At 40.5% G+C, this 26,341-nt stretch overlaps 1 protein-coding gene across 1 annotated transcript in view; it reads right to left on the bottom strand.

Annotated features, from left to right (window-relative positions):
• Positions 1–25,492, bottom strand: part of LOC123999879 (endothelial cell-selective adhesion molecule-like) — a 72,949-nt gene extending 47,457 nt beyond the window's left edge. The window contains exon 1 of the mRNA XM_046305887.1: positions 24,938–25,492. Coding sequence (XP_046161843.1) covers positions 24,938–25,004 — 67 coding nt within the window. The 5' untranslated portion in view covers positions 25,005–25,492. The remainder of the gene's footprint in view (positions 1–24,937) is intronic.
• Between the last annotated feature and the right edge of the window lie 849 nt (positions 25,493–26,341).

Raw genomic sequence — 26,341 nt, 5'->3', positions numbered from 1 at the left:
ACGTTAGCACATATTGCACTTTTACCTTCTTCTCCAACACTTTGTTTTGCATTATTTAAACCAAATTGAACATGTTTCATTATTTACTTGAGTCTAAATTTATTTTATTGATGTATTATATTAAGTTAAAATAAGTGTTCATTCAGTATTGTTGTAATTGTCATTATTACAAATATTTTTTTTAACAAATTAATCGTCATCAGTGTTTTTGGTCCTCCAATAATCGGTATCTGCTTTGAAAAATCATAATCGGTCGACCTCTAGTACAGAATAAACATATTCCAAAACATGCATACTGCTTGCAACAAGGCACTAAAGTAATAATGCAAAAAAATATATATTTTTTGTCCTGAATACAAACTGTTGTGTTTTGGCAAATCCAATTCAACAAATACTGTATTGGTGGCTGCATCATATCATGGGTATGCTTATAATCGTTACGGACTGGGGGGGGTTCCAGGATAAACAAACTGAATGGAGCTAAGTACAGGAAAAATCCTAGAGGAAAACCTGGTTCAGTCTTCTTTCCACCAGACACTGGGAGATTGATTCACCTTTTAGCATGACAATAACATAAAACACAAGATCAAATCTACACGAGTTGCTTACCAAGAAACCAGCGAATGTTCCTGAGTGGCTGAGTTACAGTTTCGACTTAAATTTGATTGAAAATCTATGGCAACCTGAAAATGGTAGTCTAGCAAATGACAAACAACCAATTTGACAGATCTTGAAGAATAAAAATAAATAAAAAAAACTTCAAGGTGTGGAAATCCAGGTGTGGAAAACTCTTAGACTTACCCAGAAAGACTCCGCTGTAAATCGCTGCCAAACGTGCTTCTACAAAGTATTGACTCGGGTGTGAATACTTTAATACATCTGCAAAAATGTCTAAAAACATGTTTTCACTTTGTCATTATGTGGAAATGTAAAAATTAACACAAAATAATACACGCAAGCAAGCAATGAGATGTTTTAACTGGGTACGTGTGGATGGCATGTTCGGATTTGAGAACACACTGAAAAGTAACTTGAGACTGTTGATCAGTCAATGCAAATTTGGAATATAATGACAAATTGACAGAGGGAGCGTACTGAATTAATGCTTAAGGTAAGGGCTGTTACAGTTAGCTAATGTTAAATTGCTTTGGATGGTCAAAACCTAAAATGTGTCTGGTGTGTTGATCTAGCTAGCTTGCGTACACCTGCATGTGGCATTGGCCGGGTTCTTAGTTTCAATATCTGTTTCTTAGCAAAGCAATTTGAACAGCAACAGTTTAAGTCATGAAATTCATGGCTGAACTTGGTTGAGGATTTTTTTTTTTAATGTTTTTTTAACCTTTATTTAACTAGGCAAGTCAGTTAAGAACAAATTCTTATTTTAAATGACGGCCTAGGAACAGTGGGTTAACTGCCTGTTCAGAACGACAGATTTGTACCTTGTCAGCTCAGGGGTTTGAACTTGCAACCTTCCAGTTACTAGTCCAACGCTCTAACCACTAGGCTACCCTGCCGCCCCAAGGATAGCTAGCAGCTGTTATGTGCTGAAATCTGGTTGCACACAACTCGTTAGCTAGTAAAACAATTTGACTATGTCAGCAGCTAACATTAGATGAGCAATTCCCATTGCATGTACTATAAATTACAGTGTGACAGTTTCCAAAAGTTTGATGTTGACTATGAAATTCACTTAGCTAGCTAGCTATGGTTTGTGGAATATAAATTATCATCAACATTGAGTTGTTACTTGCTAGCTCGTTGGCTACCTAAATGGCTATAGTAGCCAAGGACGTTCACTAGATTGTGTGTTTAACATTATTTGCTGGTTTACGCAGATGACGTCAGCCTTAGATTAAAAAACCTTCCTTGGCTAAATATAGCTAGCTAGCATTCCTCGCTTAATGGTTAGCTAGCTTGCAAACGTTAGAATACCAATCAGATGAGCGCTATCTGTGGTACAACATTACGTTAGCTAGCTACGGTTATGGCTGCTGCCTAGCCTGCTACCTAACATTAGCTATAAAAAAAAATGAAAAACACATTCAGCTAAACTAAAAACAACTGACCAATTTTTCGTGTCGGACAATTATCTGTATGCATTCACGTGTCGATTACGACCCAAGTTAAGCATGCATAAATGAAAACCTACAGGTTCCAAGTGGGAAAAAAGCATCTACTTAATTTAAAAATTGAAATAACACCATTAACCATGCACTGTAATTTACAACTTGATAATAGCAATTGATAAGCACAAGGTAAATTAGTAATCTGTTAGGATAAGGGAATTGTACATTTAAATTACTGGTTTTAGATCTAGTTTACCTTATAGTCGCTGGAGACAAATGTGAAACCAGCCATATGGCATCAAACTGAAGCATATCAACACTCACACAGTATAGTTTATGAAATGCTGTCATTATGCAGAATTTCAATTGTACAGCCTTATAACTTGCAAGGATGGGCACTCTTAAATGTCTTATTATAGGCTACCCTGAGATTCTGTTTCCTATTTCTATTATGTTAAATATTATCCACTATCAGTTTGACCGTCGGTAGGACTAATAACCGCACATATTCAACAGCCAATTTACTGTTAGTTCAGTTGGTATAGCCTACGTTATCATTCCATTTAATTAATTTGTTTACCTTAAAAAACAAATCTGCTGTAAATCTCCGTCATGGCTGTGTGGTTGTTGCTGAGGATCATTAGTAACAGCTGACAATATAAAAAAATATGAAAAATTGCAAAGTGCTTATTTCCAGTGTGTGAGTGAGACTCCAAATTGTGATCAATATAGCCACTCATTGTGCTTATTGAGTTTCCCCACCAGCTGCTGTCAGGGAACAACGACTGGATGCCGAAAACTTCAGTACTCAAGAACTCAGATACCTGTATCAACAACGGCTACCAACTAGCCAGCTAGCTGTATGGTTGAGAGGGATGAGGCAAAAGGAATTGCAAATAAGTATGGCTGCACAACCAATTGGCAAACATACTGAAATTGAGAAATCATATGACTAAACTGAAGAAAAAGATGAAACTATACTATGAAACAAAGATAAATGACAAAGAATGATAGTAAAAAGCTTTGGAGCATCTAAAATTACATTTTGGGCAAAAAATGTTAACTCAGCTCCATCATTCATTTAAATCAGATGGCTAATTCATCACAAAACCAACTGATATTGCCAACTACTTTAATGATTTTTTTCATTGGCAAGCTTCGCAAACTGATGCAGACCATTAGAACATCTCATCTACATTTTAGAGTCGAAAATACATTTAATATAGCCCACACAGTCACAATAAATCCTTTATTTATTTTAGACAGGTCTAAAGAAACATGATATGAAGAAAATGCAGCCTATTTCAGAATTACAGACTAGCATATTATGAGTCATCCTTATGTTATGCCCTGATGTGGCTATGGCATATGGTTGTACTCTACACTAGTTCACTTAGCAGCCAAAATTTGCCGAATACTGTGGCATTATTTTATTGTATGAAGAAAACAATGTTTTCAAGCTCTGTCAAGTTGGTTGTCGATCATTGCTAGACAGCCAATTTCAAGTCTTGACATTTTAATTGAAAACTAACTAGGCCACTCAGGAACATTCAATGTCATCTTGTTAAGCAACGCCAGTGTATATTTGGCCTTGTGTTTTAAGTTATTGTCATGCTGAAAGGTGAATGTCTCCCAGTGTCTGTTGGAAAGCAGACAGGACCAGGTTTTCCCTTTTGCCTGTGCTAGGTTCATTCTGTTACTTTTTATAAAATAAAATAAAAACTAAAACTCTAGTCCTTGCCGATGACAAGCATACCCAAAACATGATGCAGGCACCACTGTGCTTGGAAATATGAAGAGTTGTATTCCGTAATGAGTTGCATTGGCTTTGTCCCAAACATAACGCTTTGTATTCAGAACAAAGTTCAATGGCAATTTTTTTTGCAGTTTTACTTTACAGCCTTATTGCCAAACAGGATCAATGTTTTGGAATATTTTATTCTGTACAGGCTTCCTTTTCACTCTGTCATTTAGATTAGTATTGTGGCGAAACTACAATGTCGATCCATCCTCAGTTCTCTCCAATCACAGCCATTCAACCCTATTTCAAAGTCACCATAGGCCTCATGGTGAAATCCGTGAGAGGTTTCTTTCCTCTCCAGGAACTGAGTTAAGAAGGACGCCTGTATCTTTGTAGTGACTGTGTATTGAGACACCATCCAAAGTGTAATGAATAACTTCAACGTGCTCCAAGGATTATTCAATGTCTGTTTAGATGTTTTATCCATCTTTGTGAAGCATTGGAAAACCTCCCTTGTTTTTATTGTTCCAATTCACTGCTCAACCTTACCAATAACTCTGTGTGGGGTACAGAGATGAGGTTGGCCTTCAAAAATCATCAGTAGTAAAACAGACTGCAAACCTGAGATTTAATAATATATATTTAATCCACTGTCGACAAGAGCGTGGGCCGATTATTATACACATTTCCACTTGGGAGTCTACCTGCAAGTTTCAGGGTGGCAAGCATTTCCCTCTGAAAAACATCATTTGCACAGTAATATAGTGCTCATATACCCTGATATGGCTGATGTATTGGGCTAAAATGCGTAGTTGTCCATTTACCAGGAAAGCACACAGAGTCCTTAACCCTCCTGAGGACTGTGTTAAAAGGGCTTAGCTTTTCATACACATCTCCGCTGAACATTCAGAAAAAGACAAGCAAATCTGTCGAATGACTGGGATATTTTGGTCAGCATAGCTGCAGTCAGAAATGAAAATGGCCTTTCGATGACTGGGGGGGTTAGATTTTTGCACATTAAGTGTTTTAGAGATACCCAATGGGATAGATGACATGACACTAACCCCATCTCATCGAATAACACAGCTGTATTGGCTCATTGTTATGGGGATTGTTCAAAGTTAACAATATTTAGACGAGTTTACACAGGGGGGGGTTGAAATCTGCTCAGTACATACAGCTCATTACAGATATACCACGAGGGGAACTATGCCTGTAATGAGTTGCTAGACCTCGGTATGGCTATGGGAGGTATTGACTGGCCACTGCCATGTTCATATGCCTAGTCGGTTGGTTATCATGTCAGCCACCAGACGCTGGAGGGTAAAATGAGGTGTCAGGATACATTCTATTGCACTTTTCCAAAGGTATATTCCACCTTCAAAACACTGACTATAGGACCCTTCAAACACATGCACATCGATTCAACTAAGTATACAATGGCATGCTGATGCTTGTGAAATAAGCTGGATCCAGCAGGGTTGATTATTACACACACAGTGTGAGTTGTCGTCTGCACCAGCAGGAGAGTGAGTAAGTGTTGACGCAATACGATCCCCGCCATGAGCTGCTGTAAGACGACACGTTCCACTGAGCCCTTCCACTAAGGGGTCAGTGTTACAACAGAGAATAAGTGTTATCATAGCTGACAATCAGGGGGAAACAAGGGAAGGACTGGCTCAATGTGATCCCTTGGACCAAATACCGAAAAAAGGAAACGCAGACGTCAATATCGACAATGACTAAATCCTCCACAAAGAATGTGTGATATATCAACAGAAGAACAATCGCCATTACATCAAAACCTGACTAGTCTGCCGAAACAGGCAATTCAATACATCAGTGGATGGGGCTCAGCGGTCTAAGGCACTGCATCTCAGTGCTAGATGCGTCACTACAGACACTGGTTCGTTTCTAAGCTGTATCACAACCGGCTGTGATTGGGAGTCCCATAGGGCAGCGCACAACTTGCCCAGCATCGTCCAGGTTATGTTTTGGCTGTAAATAAGAATTTGTTCTTAACTTCTTCGAGATAGGGGGCTCTCTTTTAATTTTTGGATAAAAAACGTTCCAGTTTTAAACAAGATATTTTGTCACGAAAAGATGCTCGACTATGCATGTAATTGACAGCTTTGGAAAGAAAAAAAACTGACATTTCCAAAACTGCAAAGATATTATCTGTGAGTGCCCCAGAACTAATGCTACAGGCGAAACCAAGATGAAATTTCATACAGGAAATGGTCCAGATTTTGAATGCCCTGTGTTCCAATGTCTCCTTATATGGCTATGAATGCACCAGGAATGAGCCTGCACTTTCTGTCGTTTCCCCAAGGTGTCTGCAGCATTGTGACGTATTTGTAGGCATATCATTGGAAGATTGACCATAAGAGACTACATTTCCCAGGTGTTCTCCGTCAAAATTATTGCTTAATCTCCAGGTCCATGCGCATTCCATTTTCTTCAGAGGAGAAACCAAACTGCCACGAATGATTTATCATCGATATGTGAAAAACACCTTGAGGGTTGATTCTAAACAACATTTGCCATGTTTCTGTCGATATTATGGAGTTAATTTGGAAAAAAGTTTTGTTGTAATGACTTAATTTTCAGGGTTTTTCTTACCCAAACGTGATGAACAAAACGGAGCGATTTGTCCTACACAAATAATATTTTTGGAAAAACTGAACATTTGCTATCTAACTGAGAGTCTCCTCATTGAAAACATCTGAAGTTCTTCAAAGTTAAATTATTTTATTTGAATGCTTTTCTTGTTTTTGTGAAAATGTTGCATGCTGAATGCTAGGCTTAATGCTATGCTAGGCTATCAATACTCTTACACAAATGCTTGTTTAGCTATGGTTCAAAAGCATATTTTGAAAATCTGAGATGACAGTGTTGTTAACAAAACTTGAGAGCAAATATATTTATTTCATTTCATTTGCGATTTTCATGAATAGTTAACGTTGCGTTATGCTAATGAGCTTGCAGCGATAATTACACTCCTGGATACAGGTTTTTTTCGTAGCCAAACGTGAACAAAACAGAGCGATTTGTCCTACACAAATAATATTTTTGGTTGTCAAACTTGTGTAATAATATGAATATGTAAGCGTCAGACAGTGGAGAGGTCGAAGGGGGCCAAGGCTGCATCAGGTACCCAGGTGAAAAGGTTATCATGGTTGAATCGTCAGAGGTGTCCAGCTGCTGTTGGGCTCCCTGCAATCCTTCTCTGTTTCAGGGTATGAAGGGACAGGAGGAGCTTTCGGCAGACAACTGGAAAGGAGGGTTGGCAAAGGAGGAGTGGAACGAGAAAGGTACTCAGAAAACTGGAGACTTGGGGATCATGTAAGGACGAACATAGGCCCCACTTCACTCCTCATGCACACACGTAAACCAAGATCCCTCAGACATATTTCCAGTGACAGTGTATGACACCCAGAGAAATTGGGGGATCACAAAGGACGATATTGCTTCGGTGAAATATGACTATATTCACCAAGCAAGATAAGGGGTGTGTGTGGATGCAGGGATCGGTGACACAAGCTTGCCCCTCCGCCACTCTCCCTGCACCCAGTCCTGTTGCACTCTTGGAGACTGGGCAATATGAGGAGCACTGGGACCCTGCTAAGCCTGCTCGTCACGCTCTAATCCTATCAGCTTTCAAAGCCCTCCATCTCTGAAGGTACAGCCCCCAAAGACAGGCAGATCTGGTGCCAGAGGGAGAATATGACATAGAATGATGACTTTCAGGGAAAAAACACACATGCATCCACACACATACAGAAAAATAAACCAAATGACAGACAACACGCCCATAGAATGAACTCACAAGCAGCCAGCAATATTAACACCTGCTAGTTAAAACAGTGTTAGAGGTTGGCATAGCATGTACAGCGAGTGATTGCGTCGCTGGAACATCAAAATTATTTTTGAAACCGATTATAAAGGAATTACGAGAGGTAGCTAAATGGTGAATGTTCACTATGTGTAATTTCCATATAACCACAGTGTTTCCCCTTGGATTATTTTCAGACAGCTAGCCAGCTAGTTACCTTGGAGGTTTCTCAAGACGATTTGATGTTGTGGCTTGTCACTGACATTAAAAGCGTGTCTCGGAAAAAATAAATCTATATATTTTTTTAAAGGGGTTTACAGTGACGGCAACGATTTAGCATTGGCAGTGCGCTGCTGCTAAATTAATATAGGGAAAACACTGAACCATGTAGATACAAGGAATTACAAGAGGTTTGCTACGAGCCATTTCAGTATAACCAGGTAGGCCTACAGGCAACCCACAACTACATTAAAGTCATGTCAAACATGACATGTTCTTATAAAACTAAGCCCCGGAAGAAGATCGTACAGAGTACAGATCACTCCTCTCTCTGGCTGCACATATCCCTATAGGCCGCTCCATTTAAAAGATTCCTAAAGGCTAGGCTGTCGGATTGGGGAGCCAGATAGCCAGGGAGTAGTGTTGTAGTGTTGTGCTCGACTCCTATACAGGTAGGGGCCCTCTGTTTCTAAATGAGGCCATTGTGTCCAGACCCAGCTTCTAAGAGCCTGTGGCTGCTTGCCAAAAGGTACCCTATTACCTTAGTGTACTACTTTTGGGTCAAAAGTGGTGCACTATATAGGGAATAGGGTGACATTTGGGATGCAGGTTGAGTCAGTGGGACTTGTGCTGAATGATGAGCACGGGCAGTCTTTCTCTGGTAACACCTAGCTCCCTTCCCACAATCCCACAGGCCAATAGACAATGGCAGTAGGACTTGAGTCACCCCTGTCCCTCACCCCAACTCCCTCCCCCTGACCCATTCTCTCCAAAGGCTTCTCTCTTTTCTACCCCTCTCCACAGTAGGGTATCCGGTTGCAGGAAGGATGGGTGTGGTGTTCACATTTCCTTTTCAGGTCTGTGTGACTGGAGTTTGACGGTCAAGGTTCTATAACTGACCAAATGCCGTTTGATTTCATTGGCAGAATGTCATCTCCTCAAAGGAATACCTAATCTACCAACACATTTCTTGTGGTATTCTTTACCAGAAAAGACGGGTGAGCTGTAGGAAATGTAGCTGTAAGTGACTATTTAATTCCAATGCAAAACAGATAAAGCTGAGTATTTAAAAAACAAACATTTAATCCATTTTAATACATTTGCTGTAACGAAACAAAATGTGAAAAAAAGTCAAGGGGTCTGAATACCTTGATGGCACTGCACATACATACAGTATATTCGGAAATGACTCAGACCCCTTGACTTTTCCACAATTTGTTTACGTAATTTTTTTTCAAAAATAGATTAAATAAAAAGATTCTCATCAAGCTACACTTAATAGCTCATATTGACAAAGTGAAAACAGGTTTAGAAATGTTTACAAAATAAACAGAAATACCTTACTTACGTAAGTATTCAGACACTTTACTATGAGACTCAAAATTGAGCTCAGGTGCATCCTGTTTCAATTGATGCTCCTTGAGATGTTTCTACAACTTGGAGTCCATCTGTGGTAAATTAAATTGATTGGAAATGATTTGGAAAGGCACACACCTGTCTGTATAAGGTCCCACAGTTGACAGTGAATGTCAGAGCAAAAACCAAGCCATGAGGTCGAACGGAAATTGTCTGTAGAGCTCCGAGAAAGGATTGTGTTGAGGCACAGATCTAGGGAAGGGTACCAAAACATTTCTGAAACATTAAAGGTGCCCAAGAACACAGTGACCTCCATCATTCTTAAATGGAATTTGTTAGGATCCGCCAAGACTCTTCCTATAGCTGGCCGCCTGGCCAAACTGAGCAATCTGGAGAGAAGGACTTTGGTCAGGGAGGTGACCAAGAACTCTATGGTCATATTGACAGAGCAACAGAGTTCCTCTGTGAAGATCGGTGAACCTTCCAGAAGGACAACCATCTCTGCAGCACTCCACCAATCAGGCCTTCATGGTAGCATGGTGGCCAGACAAGCCACTCAGTAAAAGGCACATGACAGCCCGCTTGGAGTTTGCCAAAAGGCACCTAAAGGACTCCCAGACTATGAGAAACAAGAAACTCTGGTCTGATGAAACGAAGATTGAAGTCTTTGGCCTGAATGCAAGCGTTACGTCTGGAGGAAACCTGCGGTGGAACATGGTGGCAGCATCATGCTGTCAGCGGCAGACACTGGAATCACACTACCACATAATGACAAAGCAAAAACAGAATTAAACAGACATTCTATTAAAATAAACTGAGAACCTTCACTCAGTACTTTCTTGAAGCGCCTTTGGCACCTGACTAATTTTAGAATAAGTCTGTAATGTAACAAAAATGTGCAAAAAGTCAAGGAGTCTGAATACTTTCAGAATGAAGTGCATATATTTGTAAAATATTTTTTTCCCTTTATTGTACTCTAACCTTTACAACCCCTCCCTTAATTGGTGTAAACTAATGGAAAACACTTAGACTTTAACATTTTACAATTTATATGTTTTGTTTGTTTTTAATCCCATCCTTCAGCTACCCTCAACCCCTCCCATCGATCTCTGAAGACCATTACATTTAGATTCCTATTTGGCATATTTTTTAACTGTGCTGTTACACAAACATTCTGAACCTTTCTATTCTCATAGTTTCTACAGATTGTAAATTAAAGATCAACATTTTTGCAAAAAGTTTTACATTATTGATTGAATGACTTTTCAAAATCACCCGGCAGTGCTATTTGCAGAGTTAGCTCCAAGTAAATGTTGCCAACCCTGAACTCGGTAATGCTACAATTAGTTGTCTGTAATTTTGGGTAGAGCAGACACTTCCATATATTTGTGTTAGCTGCATGTGTGACAACTCCATCCATCCTATTTATGATGTAATTTAAAGATTAGCTTTTTTTTTATTCCAATGTTTTAGTTTTATTTAATCTATTATTATGAGTTTAACCATAATATTTGTTCTGTCTTTTCTGCTGGATTTTTAATTTTAATTTTAGTGTTTGCTTAGTAGCCAGAGCAATGCGCGTGTGGTCATGTGATCCTCAAAAGGTTCTACAGCTGCAACATCGAGAGCATCCTGGTTGCATTACTGCCTGGTACGGCAACTACAGAAGGTAGTGCATACGGCCCAGTACATCACTGGGGCTAAGCTGCCTGCCATCCAGGACCTCTACACCAGGCGGTGTCAGAGGAAGGCCCTAACAATTGGCATGGCAAGTGGTACTGGAGCGCCAAGTCCAGGACCAAAAGGCTTCTCAACAGTTTTACCCCCAAGCCATTAGACTCCTGAACAGGTAATCAAATGGCTACCCGGACTATTTGTATTGTCCCCCCCCCCCTTCATGCTGCTGCTACTACTCCGTTTATCATCTATGCATAGTCACTTTAACTATACCTACATTAAATATAGTACCTAAATATCGCCTCGCAACTTTTATTCATTTCTTATCTATTGTTTGCCTATTTTTTACTTAAAAATGGCATTGTTGGTTAGCATTTCACTGTATGGTCTGCACCGGTTGTATTCAGCGCACATGACAAATAAACTTTGATTTGATGTGCTGAATCCATGGACTTCTCAGATATTGCTGGAAAAAGTGAAATTTGAAAAAGTGCTGCACCTCTTGAATTTTGAGAGTTATTTTACAAAGGTGTCTTAGAAACTGCAGAATATGTTCTTTCAGATACTATATAGAAATCAAAATGTTACCATGTGACTGAAGGAATATTTGATAAAGTGATGCTCCTTTCCCTGCATCAGTTACAAGATGTGCCCATCTCTTCATGTACAATTGATAGGCCTAATATTGTCACTCATCAGATTGTAAATGTAATCTTGTATATAGGCTTATGCTTATGTGTGAAATTAGTTTTGATATATATATATATATTTATTTTATTTTATTTTACACTGCGCCCAGCCCCCCACAGGAGTCGCTGGTGCGCAATGAGACAAGGATACCCATACCGACCAAGCCCTCCCTAACCCGGGCGACGCTAGGCCAATTGTGCGTCGCCCCACGGACCTCCCGGTCGCGGCCAGTTACGACAGAGCCTGGGCGCGAACCCAGGGACTCTGATGGCACAGCTGGCGCTGCAGTACAGCGCCCTTAACCACTGCGCCACCCGGGAGGCCTGTTTTGGTATAGTTTTGATGGGCCGGCTGACAAACTGATCATTACACTGTTGTCTTTCTAAATTAAATATCAACCTAGTCGCCCTCATTCAGTTAGGCTTAATTTAAATTAAATTGTTAAGGTGCATAATTATCTATCCATTCAGTGTGTGAGAGGCTCATTATCACCTGACTGGGTACAACACAGTCTTATGATTAAGTTTTTTTTTACACCTATTCCTATCTGTGTATGATTTCAAAATTCTGAAAATTAGTGTTAGGAAAAGTTTAGGAAAAGTCAGGGAAGGACCAGGACAGTTTTTTGTGCATATTTTTTTATTTTATTTACTAAATCCAACACCAGTGGACATTGGCCTATGGCGGTTCCAGCGTTATACAACTAATTGACCAATACTCTAGCGACAAATCAGGGCTGCGTTCAGTACGTTTTTAGGTTCTGAATGTTCAATTGAACGGAAACAGTGCTGTACTGAATGACCAGATCTCTTTAAATACGTCACAAATTGCATCAAATCACACCTTGCCACACCCACCAAATGGCATCAAATCACACCTTGCCACACCCACCAAATGGCATCAAATCACACCTTGCCACACCCACCAAATGGCATCAAATCACACCTTGCCACACCCACCAAATGGGAGCAAATGTACCTCAAAGTCTGTTCAAGAACATTTTGGGGAAATGTGACGTTCAGTACAAACAGTTCCCCGACATAGCAAACATGCAAACGAACTGAACGCACTTTAGATCAAGCCCGGACTGTGCAATGTAGTAGGAAGTTGTAGTTTCCAACAGGCCCATATCCCACATAGTTAATTACCATGTTTACTGTGCTAAACTACAATGACAATCTATTGTGTTCCTACTTTGTTCGGTCAGTTAATTTTACACCAGCTACTTAGGTTAGTGTGTGGCAGACACGGAGAGATCGAGAATAGACAGAAAAACACGTGATTGAGTGATACCTCGCGAAGCAACTGCTCTATCTCTACCTGAAAATACATGATCTAAGTGATTGGTAGGTGGTATTCAGCAGTCATAGAATCATGACTTATTTACTGAAAATACTGATTGTCAGATATCTCTAGAGCTGTTGCCTAAACGGAGTTAGAATTAAAAAACGTCAAATAAAACTAAACGTAATATACACCGAAATATTTTATTAAAGTAATGTGTATTAATGGTTAACATGTGATAAGCAGTAATGGGCAATCACTACCATCATGGGACTTGTATTAATTGTTTGATTCTGATATAACATTCAACCCACATAATGCATTGTGTATTTAATGTAAAAAAAAAAGAAAGAAATCGAAACCACTTATTGTTTTAGAACACCTCTCTCTGACACGCTGCCGTCTGTGGGGAGTTCTGCCCGTGTGTGGTGCTGTCACTACGCCTGTGAAATAATGCATGGGCTCCTGAAATGGGCCTCTTGTACTCGAGTGGTCTGACGTTCCTGTGTAGTGAAAAACACCGCATAACTATAAGAACCGGTCCCAGGATCCATTTCTGTTAGAATAGGCCACCATAATGGACCACACACGATAGGGGCTGCACCAAATGATTGATGTATTACAATAATTGATTATGCTTATGTTGTATTAATGGAAGGGGAAGGGCTATAAGACCCCTCTGCCACTACATTTATAGGGTCCTGGACTACAGATTAGCAATATATATATGCATTATAAGGTTTGTTCCACTGTTCTTTTCTAGTCTCTGCCTCTTATAAGAAACAGTCAGAGTCTGAGAAAGCGCCTCAAGGCTAAAATAAATTAGACACAGAACCCTGCAGATGAGTGAAAGAGACAAGTCAATGTACCACTACATAGCAACTTGGGGAGTGGAATATTACTGATGCGCCCTTAGAAAAGACTGGAACTATTGTTCTCTCCTGCAAGTTTGTATAACTGTATATGCATGGGCTTGGTCTCCTGAGTAGAAGGCGTTGACGTAGGCAGTTACATCACTAGAGGTTGACTGCAAGCATATTAAAACGAACTTGGACTTTTCCTATTTTGCAGAACTCACGAGACATCACCCAACTTATTGTTTTTAAATACTGTCCTTTGGTGTGCTAGTTAAGAGTTGTAATACACTGGAGTGGCCAACAATGACCCAGAGGCCTCTGGTGCAAGTGAAACATGGCATGGAACATGCGGAAAACGCTATTCCTCAGATTGGACTGTGATTCCAATGGACACACAGGGAAAAATAAAAAACTGGACATGCTAGTTACGCTAAAAGTATGTTGTAAATAAGTGGTGTAAGCAACTTGCCTTCCCCTCTGCACATCTTTGAGAAATTAATGTGTCAGATGTTTGTCTTTTTTTTTCCTCTTAAGGTGCACAGTCAGTCATGTGAACGGCGTCACATTTACCTTACATTGTGCCACCAGAAATAGAAAAGGAGTGTGCTAGGGTACAAGGGGCTAACGGGGTCCCCTCCATGGGTGTTACTTATCTGCTCCAAGCAGGTTTCAGAGGGGCTGCGCTGGCTCCTGCTCACACTACTGGAACTATCTAAGCCAGTACTGAGAAGAAAGAGCCTATCCTTCACTTCAAAATAGCAAAGAGGAAAAATAGATATTTGAAGTAATTTATGCAGCCGTTCGTTTCTCTAAATGGTATTCATGAGATATTGCTCAGGTGGTAAGAAGGCTTACCAGTCTCATTTTGTTACATTTTCAGCTGTGATATCTGTGGTGTTTTTTTTATTTTTTTTACTGGTAATGTACTACTCATCTTTCACCGGGCTCTGTCATTTTGGACGAGAGAGCCTTCCCGTATCTGTTTTTTAGAACGTGATATTTCACATTAGGTTTAATGAAATACAACAGCTGTAAAATACTACATGGTTACATATTCTTTCCCTTTGTCCTTTAGCCATTTAAATATAGCCAGCGAAAATTAGCACCGACTCCACACATCCAACTCTTAGATGCAAGCACACACACAACCACCCATAGGCAAACACACAAGCACACACACACACTTGTGTACGTGACAAAATCAATTGTTTTTTAAAATCCTGCATTCTCAAAATAACAGGCTATAAAACAAGGCCGGGCGAGTCAAAGGTGAGTCTGTTAGTCTGTCTCATTCACCCTCCACCATCATAAAATTAAATAGCAGACAATACCCACCCCCCTAATATGATTTAAATTCACAAAGCAGCCCCCACAACACACACCCTGTCCACTCGAGTGGCTGAGGCTTCGCCCGGTTCTTAGATTAAAGCCCAGCGAGCTAATTTGCTGATAATCCACAATTCCTGCATCATCCCAGTCTAATCCTCACAAGCTCGATCAAACAGGCAAATCTCCAGCTCAGTATCTCCCTGTATCTTCTGCCTGCACACACACACACACACACACACACACACACACACACACACACACACACACACACACACACACACACTATAATAAATACGCGGACACTCAGCGGGCCCTTCAGAAGCCATGTAAAAGTTAGCCAACTAAACATGACACACTAGTAGACTGACAAGAACAATCTGACACCATAACATGTGCGCGAACAACTATTTACATAACCGTGTACCCAACTTTGAAGTCTTCAGGTAAAAGTGGTAACGCCATAGAACTCTGTGAGGAATGTGAAAATGTGTTATTAACTGCGATGGGAGGTGATTGTTTTCTGTAACAAATTCAACTGCTTAGGTGTGGAGTTAGGGAGAGACAGGCGAGTGATTAGGGAGGAGATTAAAAGGAACGGTATGAGAAAGCCAGTCGTGTCACCCGAGAGGACCTGGGCAAAATGAATAGAGGGACGAAATAAATGGAAACTGAGTCGCTGTTGGTGAAGGGTTTACACAGGAATAGAAAATATTTGCAGGAGGAAAAAGAGCGTTAGGGAAATTGACTGATTTGGAGTTGGCTCTGAATGTCAGTTGGAAGATTGCTGGGTGTTTGCCGTCATAGTGTACTGTATTTCTTTCGGGCCTTTTCATCATATGGATTTGAGAGACTCTGTATAGTGTGTGTGTGTGTGTGTGTGTGTGTGTGTGTGTGTGTGTGTGTGTGTGTGTGTGTGTGCCCAGTTAAGTATAACAGTCAAAACCAAATCATCTTCTGGTGTGGTCTAACTCACCACTTGCTGCCAAGCATCACAGTGAAGCCTTTCTCACCTCAATGTGAGGGCAATTCAGCACCATTTCCCAAATGGAGGGTCAGAACCTACCGCCGAGTCTTCTGGATAGAGGCAGAGAGTACCCTAAGTTCATATGCTGCATCATGTTGTCATTGGTATATTTCTGGGCAAAGAGTTAGTGTAGAAAAGCCAAACAAGACCAAACCTGAGTGCCCCACCCACCTAGCAAACTGTGCTTAATGCCAGGTTAATGGACATGACTCCAATGGATCGTAACTCCCTGGGAAATCAATGGCTGTAATGAACAGTCCCTAATGAAGTTTCAAAACGTCAATGGCCACTGAGGGAAAGCTTTCAATTGAGAGACTAACAAAATGGCAATGATGACCAGTTAAGCATAATTTGTGGCCGTCTAAACCTAGAGTACCCATTTACCTACAGATCTTACACATATATTCAAATCAATCTCAAGGTGGGGTTTCCCTCAAGAAAATGTATTATTTGTACAGAGATTGGTTGACATAGTAGTATTTACATATTCATTCCGCCCCTCAACTTTTTTTTATTTTTTAAAGTCAAGCTAAGCTAGACAGCCTCAAATCCAGACTTAATCCTGATAGATCCTGTTTAGCATTCAGTTTAAAAACATCTACCTCTTCAAAGACATCCAGAGAGATTATGGAAGCACTCTGCCTGCGGTACTGGTACGGTGCTGTTCCTTTATACTGTAGATGCATACAGAAAAAGCAAGAAACTACCACACGAGGGGAAATTTCTCAATTGCCAGTAGAAAGGGACAATCCAAAGGCAGAGAAGGACATTGGTGAGGCGGAAACATTCAAAGAGATAGACATAACACGTGGTATTAGCGTAAAGCAGTGTTTTCCAAACCTATACTTGAGCACCCCTCGCTGTTTCACTTATTTGTACTATTCCATAACTAGCACACCTGATTCAACTAATCACTAAGCCCTTGATTAATTGAAATCAGCTGTGCTAGTACTGGAATGGTTCAACTACTATAAGTGGAACATCTAGGGATATTCGAGGAGAGGTTTGGGAACCACTGTATAGCATAGTTTGCAATTAGTTTAAAACACATATGCTTTTTAAATTGCATTGTTCTTCCTCACACACAGAATAGTGTGATTACTTCACTTCAAACATTATGGCCAAGCAACGCTGAAAGGGCCATAGCAATGTTGATTATGAACAACTGGGGACAGCGATGGGAAAGTCAACCCCAGAGGCATATTCCTTCAAATCAATGCCTTTTAGTGACCATTTAATGCTGGTAGGGTATTGTAAATTATGAGTAATGGCAGAAAAGCTTTTTTGGCTCAAAAGTTTATCAAGCAATTCCTTTTGCAAGGGTCACAGAAATTGTTTTTTGACATATGAGAAACTGTTTTTGGGAACAACCAACCCACTCGAGGTTATGAATTTGATTAGTGTTCCATCTTTATTTCTGCAAAAAAGGATGATTTAATTAGGACAATTCTCAGACGACGAGGGAGACTGACCGAAATTGTGAAATCTAGGGTGTCCACTGACTCTGCCCAGAGTTATTGAAAACGCTCTTTGGTGATGACAAATATGATTCTTTAAAAATGTTTTATTGTTTCGTAACCTAATGCATCCGATAATAAGCACAGAGCTCTGCAGCTTTCTCTCCAAAACTTGAGGGTTTTACATTTTGGTCGTCTTCCAAGTTGTTTCCGCAGGTCGCAAATAGCAAAATTTGCATGACACGAGCTGAATAAAATGTTAAACGCTTTGAAAATAAACAAACTTTTGTTGGCATTTCACAGAGATACGCTTGTTTGTTGCATTAATATTAATAGTGTATACTAAAATGTCTCAAAATCAATATACATCTTACCTCTTATTCGTTTATGGCCTCTGGATTTGAGAAGAAAGATAATCAAACGAAAAGCCTGCCAGGTAGCCTTAATTCTCACACAGCATTCAGACAGGATGATATTTTCCAGATTTGACCACTTTTTTCATATATATATATATATATATATTTTTTTTATCTGGCCTCCACTGATTTAGTCACCCTAATTTTGACCATCCTACAAGGGTAAAAAAAACGGCAATAGGTTTTAAACAGATTATGATAGAGACATGGTTCTTTTAGAATATTACCTACACAATTAACATTATTTTACCTATTGGTCGAAAGATCTATTTTTGATTGGACACCCTAAGACCTCTCATACTCAACTGGCGGACCGGATCCGGACCGGGGTCAATATGGACCGCAGGTCTCCCCCTCCACCCAACAAAAAATAAAACATAGGGCTTCGAACCCACGGTATAATAAAACACAAATAAGACTGCATAGAATTAGCTTTAAAATCAGCAAAGGAAATCTCTGCCCCATGCAAAATGCGTAGAATTGCAGGAAATTAGCTTTAAAACGGCAAATTCTCTCTTCACCAACAAGAGGGGTGTGAACAGTTTGAGGTCCCATTGGTTGCGAGGTGGGAATTTGTTACTATGCCGATAAATTACATTATCCATCCGGACCTTTGCCACCGAGGAAATACGTGACCGGATTTTCTCAAATAGTACTCGAGTACGCCTGCCCTAAGATATCGTGCAGAAATGTATGAAAGATGTTGAGTACATTATAAATGTGTACAGCACACGGACACTGGGGGATGCCTTTCATAAACAACAATTACAGTCTGAAGTGGGAAAGCTGCACCTCCACGATACCAAAATAATGACATCATATGGCCCCAGAGCACAGTTGTGACCAAAAACACCCCTTTGGATGAAATCCTATAATTACACAGGACCATGGAAAGGCTGAGAGAGGAGGATTGGAGGGAAGGTAAGAGCAAATAAAAGGATAACGCCAACAAGTGAAGGCTCGCCTACAGATCTATATATAAAGTACTGTAGACATACAAACCAACAGACACACACAATACGTGCTTTTGCCTCCTTTCCAGGCTTGCTTTCAGTGTAATGAGTCCCCCTAGATCTAATCTCCTGGTTGAGCTGAGATGTGCTGATGAGACGTGCTGATGAGAGGAGGGAAGCGGGGGGAGGCTAGGCTGACAAGTTAACCTGTCCCCCCTGGGGGAAAGCTCTGCTGGGCAGGCAGAGGCTTGAGGGGCACGGACCTGCGAGAAACTACTTGCTATGGAGGTGCTGGACAGGAATGACTGTGTGTGTACGTGTGTGCGGGGGGGGGCACAGCGCCGTGACATTTAGGGTGACTCCTAGCCCACGTTACACAGTGCCTCTTGATCACTTGCTCCTCCCCTCACTAGGAAAGTGCAACATCCACTCTGCCCTGAAGGGCTTCACTTAATAGTGTGGATATAATGACTTTTTCCACAAGGCTGGCTGCTGCGTTGCTGCTACTGCATACACAATTACTCTGGGTGGAATCAGCAAAGTGTAATTATCAATTTGTTAAGAGTTGAGTAGTTTGGTTCTCTGGAAATACCTCTGATGTATATAACAAACAGGTGGTGCAAAGGCTGGATGGACATTCACCAGGACTATTGCAATGCTATTCCTTCCTGCCTGTAAGGCTCTGGTGTAGCTAGCGGGTGCCTTCTAAGACGTCAGCTGCATGCTGCAGTAGGGGCATCGGCTGATGGAGCCTGGGCCTTGACTTGCCGTATGGGATTACAGTGGATTTCAGAGGACATTACACAGTCATTTTATAGCAGAGACAGAATAAGTGGGGTTTTGCCCATAAGGGAAATCCAAGCATAAGAAGGCACACTTGTCCAATTGCAATTAATCGACTACGAAACCTAGCGATATCACCTGCCCCAACCAGAATGACAAAAAGTTGAGCAGGAATTTGAGATGAATAATGGTATCTTTCTTTCAATCATCAAAAATGTGTATAAGGGGAGTTGGGGATTCAGATTGGGGGCAGACTTAAGCAGAGGACAATGACTGTATTATGACACCAATTTAATGGCTTTCATCATAGTAAACAGTACACAAACCACAATACCTGCAGGGAAACTAGTTTGCACATGAAAAGATATGATTATCAAAATGTTATAGCAATTGCACCAAAATAATGTCTATCTTAACAGAATGGTTAATCAATTACAATTATTATAATTGATTGGATGTAATGCTTTTCCAGTAGGTCAAAGCGCTTCACATAGTATGAGGAGAAATGTTAGACGCAACAATAGACCCCCCCCGTAGCTGGAATCTGACGGACAGCAACATTTATCAGTGTGTGTCATCTCAGTTGTTGACCTGTTAGTTCTTAGGCCGCATTGTAATTGCTTACTGTAATGCCTCCCAAAAAGGCAGAGCGAGATGGAGAGGTTTGACATCAGCAGCCTGGCGGGGTGCGTGAGCAGAGAGGAGAGAGTAGCTAGCAAAGCAGCTTGACAGCCTGTCATGTCACCCGATAAGCTTGAAGGTTTGTAAATAGTAATTAGTAAGCAGATTGTTTGAAATTACTCTGTGGGTTTGACATGCATGTCATTGTTATAGGCTTGACATGTCATTTTACAAGACATTTTGTTGTTATAATTTGGGACATCCCTTTCAAAACCAGTATAACCAGTCTATAAATATCTTCTGGCATTGGTTTGGTGTCTCCAGAGGGACATACAATGCCATACTGAGGTACAAATACATTGAGAGAAATAAACACAGCAGGAGACTCAAAATAACTCAGCCCTCCATATGCAAACAATATACAATACAAATGATCTCAGGAGAGGTTCTTATAACATGCAGCAGTCATGAATCAGTCACTTATGGGGGAAATAATATGAGGAATCTAGTACACAGCCCTCTGCCCATTTGTCGAGCAGGCTCCATTTCCTCTTCCAGAAAGGAAGATGGGGAGAAACAGAAACACACACAGAGAGAGAGAGAGAGTGTGTGTCTTTAAGGGAGTCCATAGGCCAGACACAGCATGTTGGGACTTGGGAAAGTCACCCACTGCTTTTCTCATGACCCCTGGCCAGCTTGTAGTCTGCTTTAGCTCGTGGGACAGTGCATGCGGGGAGTCATGGAGCAGAGCAGCAGGAAAGTGCTGTCTGTCTGAGGCATTCGCCTGGCGGATGTCCTGTGTGGCAGAAGCCACTAGTTGAGCTGCGTTTCATTCCAAAAGGTTGGCCCCTCCCTCAGCCCACGTTCTCTCCCCTCTGTGGATCAGAGATCACTATAGGTAGGTCTAAACACAGCAGCTCTGCTTATTGTCTAATTGCTTTTCCCATTCAGTTTTATCAGAAACGGAGAGCCATTTTCTGGGATTAAAGGCAGCTGAGGGCAACTTTAACAAGGGGCGGAACTGCGGAGGACGCTTGCTAACATTATCTTAGCACTAATGCTAGCTGCCCTCACATACCTGTCAATAAATGTGTGAGAGGCAAAGCACACAACTCGGGTGAACTAATTTCAATCTCCCCAGAGGTCCAAGGATGCATCACAATGTGAGATACATGGCCAGAGGCAATGCACAGGATTACAACTGACCACTGTTCTCTTGGGGTCCAGATAGGACAACCCTAATTTTACCTTGTTATAACTAGTGACATGGGTTGGTGTTCTTTCTGTCATTACGTCTAACAATAGTCCAGATAAATCCACAATCCCCTGTAACAAATCAAAAGCATACCAGTTACTCGAGTCCCACACAAGAGACCAGCGACTTCAAATTTGGCCTGTATTCCAGGCTCTAAACACCGTTAGGCAAGCCTCCAGTCCATATTATTTTAAGAAACAAACAATTAGAGATAAGGCACAGTTGTTATAACTTTGATAGATTGCATTCCAGAGGATGGGGGGGTGAACTCAACGCACTGCAGCAAATACAGTGGAGGGAGGAAGCAAACTGCGCCAAACGATGAGGACACGCCAGGCAGAGTCGCGTTTATTAGGCACCAAAGCGATGAAAACAGACAAAGACGGAGGGAATACCTGGACTTTTCCAATAAGAAACATTGCATGTCCTAATGATCACTACCTAGACTAAGGCATGCTGTATCTTGATGAGGGACAGACATGTTGCTAAAATAAAGTCCAGAACCTTCCTCACTATTAAAACCGACACTGAATTCTAGAGAGTAGGTGAAGTGGGGAGTATTACACATGACACTCTTCCCCAGGCACGCCTTTCCTCGAACCCAGAAGGATCTAGGAAGCCCATATGGGATGACCTTGTTAAATAAGTAAGTCCTTTGTAGAGCACACCTGGAAAACAAATGAAGATATTATCTTCCCAGGGATGGTGTGTCTGGAATGGAAGTGTCATCAACTAGCGTGTTGTTCCTTCCATCTCATTTTTAAACTTGTTCTAAGTATTGCATTTTAAATCCTTTGTTTTCCATTAAAACAGTTAACAGTTTGAGGAAGTATAAGGTCATATTAAAATTGTGTCTAATTATTCATTAAGGATTTTTTCCGTTAATTACAGGTCCAAGTTATCCAGATAACCCTGAACCACCTCGTGATCCGACTGAAAGATCAAAAAGCCTTCAATTGTAACAATACTGGTACAGCTTTCCTTTGACCCACCCTTACCCACTCCAGTAATTAGGAAAAACAAGACCAGGCACATCAAGTAGCGAGACTTTTTATAAAAACACCTTTCTTCAGTAATGAGATTCAGTAAAGTACTGGATACAATACAAGATCACTTTAAACAATTACAACACATATGAGAGTAATGGCATTCAAATTCAAAACCAAAATGACTAGGCTCAGACTTGACCATCCTAATTGATTTAGGAATCTCAGGACAATGTAACTAACACCATGCAATAGATGGTCCTATTAAATATGATTATTGTATGTTTTATAGCGCCTGACATGACAACATGTACTGTTGGCTGCTGTGTTGAGAGGACAAAGAGCATGGCCAAGTAAAAAAATATACACATATATATATATTTAAAAAAAATGGTCATTTCCATGTAAAAGCACCCATGAGCAGTTTATAGGATCATATCAAATTTGATCTTGTTAGTGGCGGACCACATTAGAATAAAAGCCCGTGTGTAGAATAATACCCAAACATTCAAAGCAGGATATTACATTTTCCTACCTTTGTGTACTCGTTCAGGATACATCCTCATAAAGAGAATGACATTCATATCCATAATTATGCATTTCTGTGTTGTACAGATTAAGGACCCATGATGTCATTCTGTTACCGGGTGTTGATCCACTTCACTTACTGTAGTTCAATAAACAAGAGATGTTCTCAAACTCAAGGCGTCATATCACAGCTAACACCCCATTCTTTCTGCAGAAATCTTTTAATCTTAATTTGGAGTAAATATTTATTTATTATTTATTAAAATGTGCTCACATAAACTGTGAGAGATTTTACTGTCATTCTGCTACCAAACTTTGCATCTTCAATGTTCCTCAAGTAAAAGTATTTTAGCAACATTTTCAGTGGCAATTGTTCAAAGTAGACTCCTGCATATAGGTTTACGGTTTGCTAAACTTTGCTTGACATACATTTTGAAGTGTGAAAAGTGAGTCTCAGCATTACTCTGTTACAGTGGAATTGCCCAAACCTAGATTCTAAAAAGGTCCAACTGAGCAAGAAGCTGCAATGAAAAGAAAAACAATGCTGGCTACTGGCTTAATGTCATATTAATGGCATTGGGTGACACACACTTGCTGTGAAGCAGTGTGTTTACAATACATTAGTCTAATGTAGCCTACTTTAACTCCAGACTTCAGTTCCAAGACACTAGTTTTAACACCGTCACACACAAAACTAATGCCCCCCCCCATAACTCAACAATGTGATTGAAAAGGCAACAAAACAATCACAGGTTATCCTGTTTTCAAGAGAAGACAAACACAGCCATGGGAATGAAAGCATACAAGTAGAACTAGCCATCTTCCTGTTATAAAGACTCTATTCACAACCATTTCCTCCCATGTCTTGGCCCCTACATCTTGGGGGACACACCTGCTGTAGACTGTTGGTGAGTCAAACAGATAACTAATTTATAAATCAGGTGGGTTATTGTTCAGCTACTGAGCAGTATTTTCTGCACTTCATACTTAAGGTAAAAGTTTGAGAATAGATTGCAATAAACTTGTGTCAAGTAATGATTCCTTGGAATACACATTACTATTTGGCAATGCCACACCCTGATAAGGTGAAATGAGCTAGTGTGAGATTGCCAGCATCAGCACATGATTGTTTTGGAAACAAAACACTGAAAAGGGCAGAGAATCCTAGGACAGATGTGGGAAAGAGAGATAGGAAGTTTCCACTACATCCAATTTCCAGTGAATACTTTGGTTCCGTTTTGGGCTTTTTTTTTTTTACTGGGAAAGAATTACCACTCGTTAAAAAATGCACCATGTCTGAAAATTCTTTGTCAAAATCTAAAAACAAATAGCAGTGTTAAGACTATTTCTACATATGACATTGTCCATAAACTATATATAAATTGGTTAAATTGTAAAAGAAATGTCATTACGACCAAAATACTTGATGTTAGAATGCTTGATAGTGTGATATGAAACAATACTTTGCTAAACAGTGTTAGTCCACTGTTCAGGCAGTGTGTGTCCATTTTATAATAAAGGGATTAATCCTCCCTGGCCAGCAGAATTGTGTGTAACACACTTGTTTCAAATCCAATGGAAAACGAACAGGTGTTTCAGGTTAAATCCCCATGTCGAGTACGGGAACTTAATCGTCTACTACTCCACAACAAAATTATATATTCCACTGTATTAGGTCAAGTGTTGTACTGTCATTCGGAGGCAGCTAGAACATTGTTTATTGTTGTCGGTGTTGTCAGTTCGAAGAAAATGTTGGTTACAAAACACCTTGCATCCACATATAGCCTACTAAACAATAAGACCACTACTTTTGAAATGATAAATTGCGTTATTTCAAACTCAAAATGACTATTGTCTTACCTGTAAAAAACAAGAAAAATGTGAACGACAGCAAGATGCAAAGTTTCCTCGAAGTATACATCTCCATAGTTTAACATGCGTCTTCTGTTTGACCCACAGCCGCTGTTTCCTGTCTTAATGTATTGTCTCGGTCTCCGTTATCTGTGAGCAATTTCGCACTACCTTGAACCGCCAGAGCGAAGATTTGGGGTAGAGAGTTTACAGTGGGCAATGTGACATTATCCGGAGTTAAATCATCTCGTTCTCAGCAGCAGTTGACGTGAGAGTGATAAAGCCTCGCGTTCGCATTTAACGTAGCGCGCAAATAATTATTCCAGCAGCCTACTTTGGCAAGTGTCCAGATCTTTTCTTACAAAAATGTCTTAGTCGACTTCGTCTTTCATGCTTCGGTCGTCGTCAAAAACGAACAAAGTTCTCACAGTGAGAATGCTCTGGCCTGCCACCTCAACAACCGACACCTGTGCACATTAGCAACGTCACGCTTGACATTCTGCGCACTTACAGGTGTAGTGGTTCTATTCCCAAATAAAGAAACCGTGTGAAAATAACTATTCCCCATTATAAACTGGGTGGTTCGAGCCCTGAATGCTGATCGGCTGACAGCCGTGGTATATCAGAACGTTTACCACGGGTATGACAAAACATATTTTTACTGCTCTAATTACACTTGTAAACAATTTATAATAGTAACAAGGCACCTCGGGGGTTTGTGGTAATGGCCAATATACCACGGCTAAGGGCTGTATCCAGGCACTCCGTGCTGCGACATAGTTAAGAACAGTCCTTAGCCCAGCCCTGGTATATTGGCCATATACCACACCCCGTCGTGCGTTATTGCTTAAATAGAACCTTGGTACATCGATTACACATTACTTATTGTATATTGCACATATGATACATATTATATATGTTATTAGCTGATTCAGGGTATAACTAGGCTACTGTTGGAGGCTGGTGCAAAATGCCTTTTTCAGTTCATAGACATTATTTATTTAGCAAGAGAGCTATTTCTGGACATTACTATCTAGACAGCCTACACACCTGCTATGTGTGCTGAGTTCCAAATTAAGAACTCAATGGGGGCTGGCAATGATACAGTATGATGACAGTCAACTCCTTTTTAAAAAATTGTGACTTTTTACAAATTATTACAATATAACAAATCAGCTGATAAAGCTTTTCAGACAATGGCCATGGTTAGCTCATCTGTTGAGACACACATTGAGGCTAATGCATACGTGTGCAATCTGAACCATTCCAAAATGATCTAGTCTCTCTCTTTTCTTTCCCTCTCTTGAAACTACATCTCTCAGGTGGCTAATGCAAAGAAACAAGCCTCGGTGGCTTGTCAAGAGAGCTTTGGCACCCCCAGCACATAGGAGGCAACTTGGAAGGGGAGAATGT

Source organism: Oncorhynchus gorbuscha, linkage group LG16 (assembly GCF_021184085.1).
Source record: "Oncorhynchus gorbuscha isolate QuinsamMale2020 ecotype Even-year linkage group LG16, OgorEven_v1.0, whole genome shotgun sequence".
Lineage (NCBI taxonomy): Eukaryota > Metazoa > Chordata > Actinopteri > Salmoniformes > Salmonidae > Oncorhynchus > Oncorhynchus gorbuscha.
This window is presented reverse-complemented; position numbering and strand designations above follow the sequence as displayed.